The following is a 13589-nucleotide window of genomic DNA, read 5'->3' as shown; positions in this document are numbered from 1 at the left end:
AAATGCTTTTATGTGAGACCTTGTTGCATTTAATGTATGTCTTTTATGAAGACAGTGTTTTTTAATTATTAATTCAGAGAGTATATCTTGAGAATAAATGATTTTTTTTTTTTTATGTTGTTTTTTTCACTGAACAAATTGATGTAGAATAATGATGACCTTCTCTTGTAAAGGAGACTTGGCTTTATTGCTCCAAAAAGAACAAACAAAGCGTAAGAGCAAAATATATTTACTTTTATATCATATTTACTTTACTGATTTCTTTTTTTTTTTGTTCTTTTTTTTTTTTTTGAGAGCGAAGGCCTTTGCTCTTTTTTTATTCTTCTTTATTAGGAAATTCATACATGCGTTTTAAATATGGCCTTATAGTTCTTAGTATGAGATATATAACCAATATGATGGTTATATTACATTTTTAAAAATCCATTGTCTCTTAAAACAATATCTCAGAAAACCTGCAAAGGCTAAATTCTCCAGAATATGATGAGATGAACCATAGCTATAAACTTGTCCTGTGTTTTTATAAGTATAGACATTTCTAAAGAAGAAAAATGAAATCTTTACCCATTGTCTAATCACTCAAAATTAAAACTGGTGGTGACACCAGAAAGTCAATCCACGTCTTGGGTTTTCTTTTTTCCATTATGTGGAATATAATAATATTTAAAAAAAAATGGTTTTGAGCACGCAATCAAATATTCAGTTGTGGAAAATGAATTCTGTGTAAAATCTGTTGCTGTGCGCAGTGAGAGAGCAAAGGCGGCCCCTAAGGAGTGTTCAGTATATAAAATAAAGTGAATAGTCTGTGCCATATTTATTATGCATGAGCATAAATGTTACAAAACTGGTGGCTGTGGAGACTGCTGCGTTCACTTTGGTGTCGACAAGGGTACCAAGGTCCCTCAACATACAAACAGAGCAAAAAAGAACAAGAAACCAACTAGAAAGGAAAATGGCTGTGTTGTAGATGTAGTCCATTAGAAAGGCCGTGTCCTATGTGTCGCACCCTTCTGTAGCTCCTTTAAAGCTCATTAAATGCTCTCTAATGGCCGAATATGATGAGATGAAGGGGCAGAGGCCGAGCGTGAGATGGAGTGCCACGTTACAAGAGTATTTTTGCAGTCAGCAGTTTGCGCGTCACCTCATCTCATCTCTATTCACTCATCCTCCCTGGTTTCACTCCTCTATCGCTGTCAGGTTGTTAAGAAAGCGTCAGGACGAGGGGAGCGTGTGTAGGGGAGCCCCACTGGCATTTCCTCACCAGAGCTGGTGAACGTCTTCAGAGAAGAACCTCCAGATGAGGCGAGACAAAGGCGAGCGGTGAGGCTCAACAGGTAAGCTGCATTCTCTCACATGCAAGTGTTTTATCACGCTCAAAGACACCTTGGCTTTTTATTTCTGCTCGGCTTTATATACTTTTCCTCTTTTTCTCCCATCTCTTCTTTGGCTTTAAGAAGACAAGTAAGAGTGAGGAGATAGAGGCTTGAAAGAAGGCCGTTGTCTCGCTCTCTCTCTCTCTCTCTCTCTCTCTCTCTCTCTCCCTTGTCAGTTTTAAGTTGACTTCTGTGTCAAGGGGAAGGATGAGGGAGAGACAGAGAAGTATTTTTGTGTGGAAGCTGAGATACTAAGTTGAAACGGTACGACAAAGAGTCAAAACAAAGAGCATTTTAACAGCGATGCCGCCTCAGGAAGCTAAAAATGGGTGAAATCCATTAGTGGCCTTAAAATTCCTTGCTTTTACCAGCATAATACTGCAATCTGCTGATGACTTCCTGTATTAGTGTTTTTGTGTTCATTACAAAGTGTTCACCAGGATTTGAAGATGTGATTTTCATTCAACAGATGTCAATATTAAACAGATGATCATTGCATTAAACCCAAATGATATTGTAGATGTATTGTAGATAATTAATCTAAAGTTCGAAATTAAGATAAAATGTCTTTGCATCAGTTATTCGCAAATATAGTTAGTTACTGTTCAAAATTTGAGGTCAGTATGATTTTTTTTTTTTAATTTTATGGAAATTAATCATTTTATTCAGCAAGGATGCATTAAATTGATTTTAAAAAATGAGAGTAAAGACATTTATAATGTTACCATAGCATATTTTATCATATTTTATCTGGGGGGTGCTGGGGGGCGGGGCTTGATGTTGCAGGGCGGAGCCATGGTGGGGTATTTTTGACAAAATCCTAATATTAAACAGCCCAAACTCTTATAGATTAACATACAAATGAATATGTGAACCAATGTATATTTGTGCTTTTGTGATTATAGTTCAAGAATTTTATTTAATATTTGTATTATTTAAGGGGATTTTACTAAATATTATCATCGCTGATACGCAAAGGTTTTGTGCACTTTCGAATTCTCTCATCAGAAACAACAAAGTGCAGATGAACATGCAGTGTAAGAGATTAATTCATCATACACTGCAGACAAGATCACTGATTATAGCTTATAGGTTTTTTTTTTAGAGTGCTTACACTCACGCTAGACTGAATTCAGTTATATTCTTTGATAATGTAAATGTTCTTTGCTCACTGTATAACTTGTTCGTTGTTTGAATAATAGTGGAAATGCAGCGTTATAATTAAACTTAAAATGTCTTTTTATTAAACGTGATCAGGTTAAATACAAATTCAGTCTTATTAAAATATTTTGTCATAATATGGATAGCCTACTTGCCAAAAACGTTATGATGTGCGTAGTTAATAGATTGCATTAGGCTACAGTGGTTTGAATACGTTTGACCAGAGGCTAGAGCGCAATTAAAGAGCTGTGCTTATGTGATTGACGGTGGCCATCTTGAGAAGCGAGGAAGCTTCGGAAAACGGCTCATGAAAAGGACTAGGATATGAATGATTTTTACAAGTCGGAATGTAAAATGACGGTATCGCGTGAACATTTCATGTGAAATTCTGTCAGTTTGAGGGGGAGATGTAGGGAGGCGCGCAAGAAAAATACATCCGCACTAGGCTATATATTTCTGGTCAGTTTAATAAATAATTAATCACAAAAATAAGTAAGCCTATCTTGGGGATGATCGAGGGTCATAAGGAAAATCTCAGACCTGGCCCTGCCACGGGGGGTGCTGCAGCACCCTCAGCACCCCTAGTTCCCGCGGCCATGAGTTACAAAAGATTGAAGCAACTGTTTTCAACACTGATAATAATAAGAAATATTTTTTTGAGCAGCAAATCTGCATATTAAAATCATTTCTAAAGGCTCATGTGACACTGGAGACTGGAGAAATTATGCTGTAAATTCAGCTTTACATCACAGGAATAATTTCTATTTTTAATTAAAATAGAAAACAGATGTTTTGAATTGTAATAATATTTTACAATATTACTGTTTTTACTGTATTTTTAATCAAACAAATGCTGCCTTGGTAAGCATAAGAGACCTCTTTCAAACACATTTAAAATCTTACCAATCTCATACTGAACAGTATATGCACACAGTATATACAATACTGTTGAGTATGGGATTGGTAATATTTTAAATGTGTTTGAAAGAAGTCTCTTATGCTTATAAACATATTTAATTTATGTGCTACTACAAAGCTCGGAATGTATAACTGAGTTCTGCCAACCCAGGAGATACTAGTTGTGAAACAGGGACTTGGATTTGCAAACACATCTGCATGTCCCAGTCAGAGAGCAGAGAGCCGATCTCATTTTCTGCACATTGGGAAATTTCATGCTGTTTTTGCATCCAATAGGTCCAGGCTTGAGTGTTGGCTTTTTTGATGATGTAATGAGAAAAAAAAAAAAAAAACATTAAAATGTACCTGAGAGGGTCAATGCCTGTGATGCCTCTCTGGCCCAGCCAGAAACCATACTGAGTTTATACCTGCAGGGAATCGAATTTCATATCTTTCAACTTTCACACTTCTGAAGACACAAGGAGACAGACAAGGACATATATGAGATGTAAACAAACTTTAGCACAAGCATCAGTTGTCACTGAGCGGAATGGCATCCTTGACAGCGTGCAGGAATCATATTGACATGCCAGTGTAGCAGCCTGTATGTGCACAGATTACAGTGCTGTTCAATATACCAAGGGAGACTTCTGAGAGACATTACAATGTCAATATTACATTAATATATAGGCAGTGGCGGTTTTAGGCATAAAAAAATAAAAAATCATCTGCGCCGCTAAGCGGTTTTCTATTATCTATCATATAACTGTGTGGGGAATTGGCAAATTGGCGCCCCTGCTTTCTGAGAAGGTACCGTGCACAGAAGCTGTGTGAGAAGTGGAAAGGGGAGGGGGGCGCGGCCGGCGGAGGACAGTTCACCTCTCCCAAATGAAGCGGACAAGGAGGGCTTGTCCTCTCCATTAGTGGGACAAGTGGGCTAAAGTCAGTCACACCTTGACTTTCTTCCAAATAACGCACATTTCATTCATAATATTAAAACACAGGCCTATAATTTGCACGTTTTTGTTTTTTCTGAATTGTGTGAAATGGCTAATAAAAATAGGTAATACAAAACGATTATGTGGAGGTGAATTGGTTTAGTCTTGACTTCTGGTCGTGAGTGACAGTGTTGGGGGATGGGAAATCTGTTGATTGTCGAGTGCCAAATAAACACAGAGTGTTTATTATGTATATAGAGTATATTTATTTAAGTTCTGATAACTTATACTGTTTTGTGCAGAATTGTGTTTTTCAGATGTTCTGTTGAAGGATTTGTGCAACTGAGAAATATAAGCTTATCTTACACTTATATTGTTATAGTAAAACATGGCTGTTCGTGCAAAACTTTTTGCAAAAAAACCTACACTACACATTTTTTTTTTCTCTGATGGGGGGTCGCTCAGAGGGGTCTCGCCCGGAGAGTAATTCAATGTAGAACCGCCACTGTATATAGGACCAAAAAAGCTACTAAAAGGCACTATAAAGGTTTTGTTTGTTTGTTTCAGTTCATTTGTTTTATCTTTGCTATCTACATTCTAAATAGAATTAATATTATAATACTCAAAATGTTATATATAAAATTTCGGGTAACATAACTGTTTCTATGTGAATATATTTAGAAAAATAATTTATTCCTGTGATGCAAAGCTGAATTTTCATCAGCCATTACTCCAGTCTTCGGTGGTACATGATCCTTCAAAAATCATTTAAATGTTTTGATATAATATCAGTGTTGGTAAAAGTTGTTTTGTTTAATATTTTTTGGAACCTGTGATAATTTTGTCAGGATTCTGAATACTTTTATTCAATATTTTACTTTTATTAAATCGATAGAAAAGTGATAGTAAAGGCTTATACTGATCACTTTTTACATAAAGTCTTTATCATCACTTTTTACGTAAATGTATTGAATAAAAATATTAATTTCTTAAAAAAAATATATTGTTACAAAATATTTCTATTTTCAATATATGTATTTATATTAGTTTATTAGTAGTAGTCCAATTATTTCCTAGTTCTTTTCATAGTCATACCTGAAAAGTATCTCCATAAATTTAAAATCAAATTCGCACTCTGTTTTACCTTTTCTTGTCTCTTCAGGTAAATTAAAGCTACAGTTGCAGTAGCATAACTTGACAAGACATGGAAACATGAGCAAAACAAATTGAGAAAATTAATTAATTAATTTCCCTTTCCTGTGCCATGCTGATGTTTTCCCTGCAATAATTAAGGTACTTGTTTGTCTTTGGGGACGGTGGAGAAGGGAGGTTAGACAGGCTTGAAGAACATCTCATTAAAGACCTGGACAGGAACCGCTGAGTCATTCAGAAGAGCTCCAGACTCCAGACATAACTTCGAACCCTCTTCACATCTCCCTGACAGAGCGCCGACGCTCCAAAATAAGGTTTGTGTCAAAAAGAAAAGAAGGGAGAAGTTAATTTTCTCAACAAGCAGTCACTAGCACAGCAGTGAAGTCAGAACAAAAACTGTGAGTTTCTCTTTTGATTAGTCCACAGCGCACTCGGGGAACATTAGAATGAGAAAGAGAAAAAACGAGGCGCATCGCTAGTGTCTTTTTATAGGGGCATGAGCCCAAGTAAAGTAGTCATAATCATACTCACATAGTTTTCTGTGGAACCGAAGCTTTTGTTCAGAGATCACTTTGTGTATATGCAGCAGAGGCGGCAGAGAGACTGAGTAGCTAGTTAATGAGAGAACGAGTAGCTATTTGAATGTACTGTATAAGCAATGGAATAATCCCAAATTTACACTGCAAAATTGGGACAGAAGTGCCTATGAAATGGCATTAAGGTGGGCCAGAGCTGGCTTAATTTAGTCTGGCTTTTAAAGTTACCTTATATTGTTCATGGATATCCTTGCAGTGTTTTGTTATTAGTATGAATTTGATATTTGGGTTTTCATTAGCTAGCTATCCACCAAACACTCCAGTTAAATGTGATGTTTGTACCACAGCATAGGATGTCAAAGGTCATTCAGTATACTGTGAAGAAATATACTGAAATAGGTGCAGTTATGTGAACCAGTAGCCCTTAGTAACATTTGGGTCATTATACAAAACAGGTGTCCCTCATACATGTTGTATAAAAATAACCTTGTTAGGAGGTATGCTACAGTTTTCTCTTCATTCTGTCTATACAACTAGGGGCGGGCGATATTAAGACATGATTAATCGGTAGAAATTTGTCAACTGGTAAAGATTTTGGACAATCGTCTCTATCACGGCTACATGCTCACGTGACATTGCTGTGCTACGTGGTCACGAAAACTTATCGTTTGCCTGCATTTTTAAGCATTGCAATTTAAAAACAAGTGATTTTAAGCCATTAAAGCCATTTTCAGCAGCGAAAGAAAACTCATTTCGCTATGTGCACGCTGTCTGAGACTGTTTCTGAGTGCTTTGAGATAGGTGCAAGCACATAAAGACGGTGTTCATAGAGTGCGGCAGAATTGAACTGAGGTTTTTTTGCCGCTTTGAATGGTTAAATACACACACTTTTATGCCCATCTTTGCAAGTATTCTCTTAAACATAGTAGGTCTTAAGTGAAAGCAAACAGCTGAGAGAGAAAACACATGTGTAACAGTATATTGATCTGGGCAGCTCTTAGAGTGACAGCAGTCTAATATTACTGCTGTCTGTCATTAATTTTAATCAAACAGCAAAAGAGAGACAATCTCTCACTGCTCTTGACTAAAGTACTTTTGTAAGTTTAATAAGAAGAAAAATATATATTTTTTTAGTTTTTCTTCTATTGCTTGTTTTTTTTTCTCATTTAATTGCTGACTGTGTACTTTTTTTAATTTAGGTTAGTATTAGTTTTTTGTGATATTGACGATGGAAACAAAACTATAACATTTTTATGATATAAAAATGTTTGACCTTTGACCTGATTTAAAGCAAAAGTAAGTATATCGTGATATATATCATTATTGTGAAATAAAATTGCTCATATCGTGATATAAGAATTTGGTCATATCTCCCACCCCTATATACAAACCTTCAAAAGTTTTTTGAAAGAAGTTTCTTATGCTCACCAACACTGCATTTATTAGAACTAGAATACAGTAAAACAGTAATATTTACCATTTAAAATATCTGTTTTCTGTTTTAATATAATTTAAAATATAATTTATTCCTGTGATGCAAAACTGAATTTTTAGTAACCATTACCCCAGTCTTCAGTGTCACACGATGCTTCAGAAATCATACTATTATGCTATTTATTATTATAAATTTCCTAATATTCACTGTTGCCCGTGAACTGAAACTAGTGCAACTTTCATATTTCTCAAGTCTCGCATTTTAAAACCTAATTTATTTAACATCCTTCAGAATTCTTTTTAATATGCTGATTTGATACAGAATCAGCAGTTTAATATTTTTATGGAAACCATGATTTTTGATTATAGAAAGAGCAAAAGAACAGAATTTATTTAAAATATAAATATTCTGCAATATTATAAATCACTTTTCATTCATTTAATATATCCTTGTTGAATAAGCAAATTAATTACACTTTTCGAAGACTTTGTATATATTTAAATTTCTGTAATAGTGTCCTATTAAACATATTTAATGAAATATTCCACAAAGCTGCCATGATGACATTCCACTTCTTGAAAGACGGGATAATCATGAATGCTCTTTATAAGTATAGTATTTTTTACGACCTTGAGCATTGAAATGTTAAATTATACCGCAAAACTAAGCTACCTTCCTGAAGGCATAAATATATTCCGACATAAATTGAAATAATCAGCTGAGCTTGATTGATGACAAAATGCAATCTTTCAAAAGTGTACCTAGAAAAAGCCCATTAACAGTACTCAAGAATATGTAAAAATGCTTTTCCCAAAGTATTAAACATAAAAGTGCCCCCATGCAAAATAGCCAAGTTTTCATAGAAATGCTGGGAACTTGTGCCCCAGTACTGATGAAAGGCTGAAAACCTCTCTGGGCGCGTGTGATGAAAAAGAAGACAGACAGAGAAAATGAAGGGATATGTTTAAAGAACGTCTAAATACAGCATGCGTACGCTCCGACCGAAAGCCCTCCATCCATTCACGGAGATTGCAGTCGGCGCATTCACGGTTTGGCGTCTGGGACTGTTTGCGGGCACAGAGTATAATTGAGTGTGAGTTAATTCCTATCAAAGCCCATTGGACTGCAACTAATGGACCGAGGGAGATGCCTCAAGGAGCCAGCGCTTTCAATTTCTTTTGTTTATTTAGATGGGAAAATGTTTAGTTTTTAATTAAGTAAATCACTATTATTTGTTCCAGTGTGGTTGGTAATTTGAAGAGATTGCAACCTGACTTGAAATGCAAGCGGTATTGACTTTGAGAGAGAGATAGGGAGTACTGGAGGAGGCTAAAGTGTGGCGTAATGGCCGTGAACCCGAGAGAGCTCTTTCCATGCTGTATAGAAACACTCCTTGGGCTTCACTTTGAAGTCTTCCTAAGGTTCCCTCTCAAAACTTGAACTTATACAAAGGGAGTGCTTCAATGGACTGTGAAGGTAAAAAAGAGAAAAAAATCAAGAGGAGCCATTGTAACCTTCTTAAGTGCATATGTGTGTATGTGTGTGTGTGTCTTTACATATGTACCATTCAGTCTTATTTTTACAGATTTGTTTTGTTTTACAGATTTGTTTTTCAGATTTGTGATCAGAGGAGATGGGTTTCTGGTTTCCGTTCGTCCTCACAAGTGCTTGGGTTTTTCTTCAGATGGAGTTACGAGGTACAGTTTGAAACTCTAAGGCCAAATGCAACTATCTTGTATTCATTTTATGGATGCATTTACACTATAATTACACTAAGGTATTTAAACTAAACTGTGTAATGAAACCCATGAGTCATTATACCAATTACCGTGGCCACCGCTTTGCCATTTGCAACAGTTTTCATGCACCGGTACAATTATCTGCCAAAGGTTCCATATTAAATGAATAAATATAATCATTTATCAAAGCATGAGCATCTTTGTATAAAGGTACAAATACAAAAAAAGCTAAATCAAGAAAAGCAAATTTAAACTGCTATGCTATTAATATTATATTAGCCTAAACTAATCTACACCACAACACAAATTTATCATGGTCACTTTTCGATCAAACTACCATAGATAGCCTTGAAAAGCATGCGAAAATTAAAAATAGCATCCAGTGTTTGTTTTTTTTTCATCTGCAAATGCACATTCTTTTGTTAAATAGAAAGATTTTGAGATTATTTTAATATTATCATTAGATTATTATTTTTTTTATTTTTTATTTTTATTATTAAAATGACGATCAGGAAGTTGTATACATGTTGCTACAGAGTTTCACTTTTCATTTGACCTCTTTATCCTGCGTTTTGTGCTAACTGATATCAAATCATTGCAAATATATGTTAATAAAATCTCTGTTTTATTTCAGGCTCTCCGTAACACTGTCATTTTAGTATCAATAATGTACTATTATAGTTTATATTCATATTTTGAATTTATTTTTATTTTCATATTTTATTTTCATTTTAATTTTGTTAAATTTTAAATGTTTTTGTCATTTAAATTATATATATTTTTAAAATAAATTAATTAATTTAAAACAAATGATTAATTTTTATTTTAGTTGTAATTAATTTAGTATATCAAATTAAATAAATGAGAAATATTGCCTTGGAAAGCTAAAATAAAATAAGGGTTTGTACATTTTATTTCAGTTTATATTCTGTTTTAGTTAATCCTGGTATGTAGTGTACAATTTTTTTCTTAGTAGATGCTTTAATAATATACAGGTATGGTTATAAAATAATTCCACCTCAGATTAATATTAGTATTCAGATATGTGTATGATATTTCATGTTCAAGGAATTATTTCTTTTGTGAATAGCCATTTAATCAAGGTTTGTTTTATGACACATTCCCTTTTACACATGTCTAAGCATTGTGTGCTGAGCTGGTCATGGCCATTGAAGCTCTGGCAAATCATAAATACTTTTTGTTATACAAGAGGTGGCTTATAAAAAATGTCCTTGCATGGTTCCTGTGTGTCATGCAAAATGTATATCTAGCCAGTTTGGCCCACGAGCAAATGTTCAGATCTTCTACTCTCACAGCTACATGCAGTAAATGCTCCCTCTCCAGTTCTGCTCTGCTTGACAGAACTGCATCTGAATAGAAAGAATGGCCGAGGTAATTTACTGTAATGATTGCTTGTTGCATTTTCCCATTCTGCCTCCATATATACAATTTGCGCGTCTTAACACCACGTGACGCCGTGTGGAGCGCCAACCTGCCTTCATCCTCCTTGGTCTGAGAAGCTTTTGACACAGAATCCCAGGCCTTCCTCCCTCTTCTCTTCACCATCTTGCTGTGAGCTTTTATCTCATAATAACTGTGCTGCCTGTATATTAGCAGGCTCCAACAATCAAGTTTAGTGGAGATGAAATTGGTTACTGTATGCCAAGGCTCAATTTGAACTGGATGGTAGCATATGTTGTTGCATGGCACCAAAGGAAATAATCTGCTTTGTGTGGAACATTCTCGTTTCCTGTGCAGAGGAACCATTGTGGTAGTCTGCCTGCATTCATGTACAATGGTGCATGTGTTTATGGCTGCATCTTGTGTATTATAAGACCAGAAGAAATTAAGAAAAAATAATTAATAGTAATTTTATTAAGAATTTGTTCATTATTATTCATTATTAAGAATTCAGGCTTGATGTGAAAAATTATTTAATTATTAAATTGGATTTTTATTAATAGATGTATTTAATTAAGTTAAAATGTAATACATTAATACAAATAAATTAAAATTATTTTTTAATTAAAAATCAAACCAAAATTTATTTATAAAGCACCGAAAAAAAAAACAGTTCACCAAAGTGTTGTACGATATTAAATAAAAAATAAATAAAATAAAAGTAAAATATAATACAGCAAAATACGATAATAAAAAAAATTATATAACTAAAATATTTTAGAGAAAAGGATAACAAAATAAACACCATAAATACATCTGCTTAAACCTAATGGTCATAAAAAATAGTGAAGGCTTCATCAAAATATTTTATTAAATACTTTTAACCAGTTATATTACAGTTAACTAAAGCTAAAACCATTAAAAATAATAATAATAATAATAATTTTAAAACTGAAATAAAATAAAATACATATAAAGCTTAAACTTATTTTAATTTAGTTAGATGTCAAGGCAGCATTTCTCATTTTAGTTTCTCTTGGTGTGTGTATAAGTAAATAACTAAAACTGAAATGAAAAATGAAATGAATAAAAACTAAAAACAAAAAAGCTAATAAAAATGACTAATATATGCAACAAAATGAAAACAGAAAATATAAAAACTAAAACAGGCTATATAAAACTATATATATATATATATATATATAGAAAATTCGAAATCTTAACAAAAACTATAATATTATCAATTATTATAAAATAAGTGTTTGTATATAATTGTTATATATTATTTAAAATTGTAGAATTGTTGTGTCTTGTTTGTCAAGTCTCGCAGCACACATGTAGTATGTGTAGACGACAAATTGCTTGTCACTAAAAACTTAGCGTCGTGCTTGGTTTCACAACTGAAACCCGCTGAATGCACCGCCGCGAATTGAAAACCACAGACTCACTGTTTATAAAAAGGTGTCAGTGTTTCCTTTGTAAATATAATTAGAAATCCAATTATTTCCTTGTAATTGCAACCTTTTCATACATTATGCAATGTGCAACAAGCTTTATAGAGGAAGGAGATTGCAGTATGTGAAATATGAGACACTGCTTGTGCCTTAATTACATCTGAATATAACATCTAGCAAAAGAAGTCTCCAGCGTGCATGTTTGCGAATCACTGATCTGACCAATCAAGGCCGAAAGCATTCAAATTGTTGTCGAAGCATTTCATGCTTTTTCGTTTATGCATAACTTTGTAGCTATGACTCAACCGCCAATCTAAAGCGACCGTTCCCTGTTGAATCAAAGCAAAAATTAGTTTTTTTCTCGATACAGACTTTGAAATTCCATCTCCTTTGAGTCCTTGAATGGAACACACATGGGCAGTGATTAAAATCTCAGAGTCGTGTTTATTTAGACTACAAAAGGAGCAGAATAATGCATTGTTGTACATCGTATTAGCGTTGATACTTTCTGTTCCGGAGCTGTAGTTTAGCGTCGCCCGCTATAGACTAAAAGTCAGATTGTACACTGCGGCTTAATCCCATGTCATTATCTTGTTCAAATAAGACGTCAACGCGCCGCATCAGGAATCGGAATCAGACCGGGGTGCGTGTTTGACATGTCTTTCCTCTCCTATCGCTGCTTCTCAGGCAGCTGAAGGGAAGGGAGCGCATGAGTACGGCTGGCTGCAGCATTTAAATGTGCCATGCTGATTATCTTGCCGCTGTGTTTACGTATTCATTTATGTAAACATTATGCTAATGTGTTTTTCGGCTTGTCGCTTGTGTCCAATCGTGCCCTTCAAGTTTGACGTGAGGTGACTGATGCAGCCTTGATGTGAAGTTGCAGCTCCTGTCGTTTGGGCTTCTGAGAGCAGTCAAGTGTGCCCAGATGCACTGGATATTTGTCATTGGCTCAAAAGAGGTGCCGGGGTTTGAAAAGTCTCGGCTGTGCTCTCGGGAGCGGCCTTTCAAGAAAATGTGTCCTAAAATAGCTGACCCTTTTGTGTGCTCTACATTTGCTTTTTCACACTAAAGACTGTCCGAGTAATCATAGTCTCTAAGAGGTCTTTGAAGGCTGGCTGAAGCCACGATCGGATCAGAGGAGCCTGATAAAAGTCTGATGCCGACTTCATAGAAAGTACGTCTAGGGCTCACAAAGAAAGTGTGAAAGTCTGCTACCTTGTGTGTATGACTTTAAAGGACTAGCTCACCCAAAAAAAAATCAAGGCCACTCTTGCCATTCAACTGTATAGTGAGTTGTCAAGTTCCAAAAAGAGCAAAAAAGACTTCCAAAAATGAGCCATATAATGCCATATAATAACCATTGTGGGTTCTCCAAATAACCTTTCAGTAAACGGTTCTTAAAATAACCATTTTTTTTCTTAGTTTGAAGAACATTTTAATAATCCAAAGAACCTTTTCCACTATAAAAGAACGTTTTGTGAGATTGATGGCAAAGGCAAC

The 13589-nt window shown here is 34.7% G+C and overlaps 1 protein-coding gene across 1 annotated transcript in view; it reads left to right on the top strand.

Moving 5' to 3' along the window:
* The window catches only part of nphs1 (NPHS1 adhesion molecule, nephrin), a 112996-nt gene that overhangs the window by 21128 nt on the left and 78279 nt on the right, over positions 1-13589 (top strand). The window contains exons 5-7 of the mRNA XM_058744640.1: positions 1198-1334; positions 5695-5835; positions 9096-9189. Coding sequence (XP_058600623.1) covers positions 9126-9189 — 64 coding nt within the window. The 5' untranslated portion in view covers positions 1198-1334; positions 5695-5835; positions 9096-9125. The remainder of the gene's footprint in view (positions 1-1197; positions 1335-5694; positions 5836-9095; positions 9190-13589) is intronic.

Source organism: Onychostoma macrolepis, chromosome 15 (genome assembly GCF_012432095.1).
Source record: "Onychostoma macrolepis isolate SWU-2019 chromosome 15, ASM1243209v1, whole genome shotgun sequence".
NCBI lineage: Eukaryota > Metazoa > Chordata > Actinopteri > Cypriniformes > Cyprinidae > Onychostoma > Onychostoma macrolepis.
This window is presented reverse-complemented; position numbering and strand designations above follow the sequence as displayed.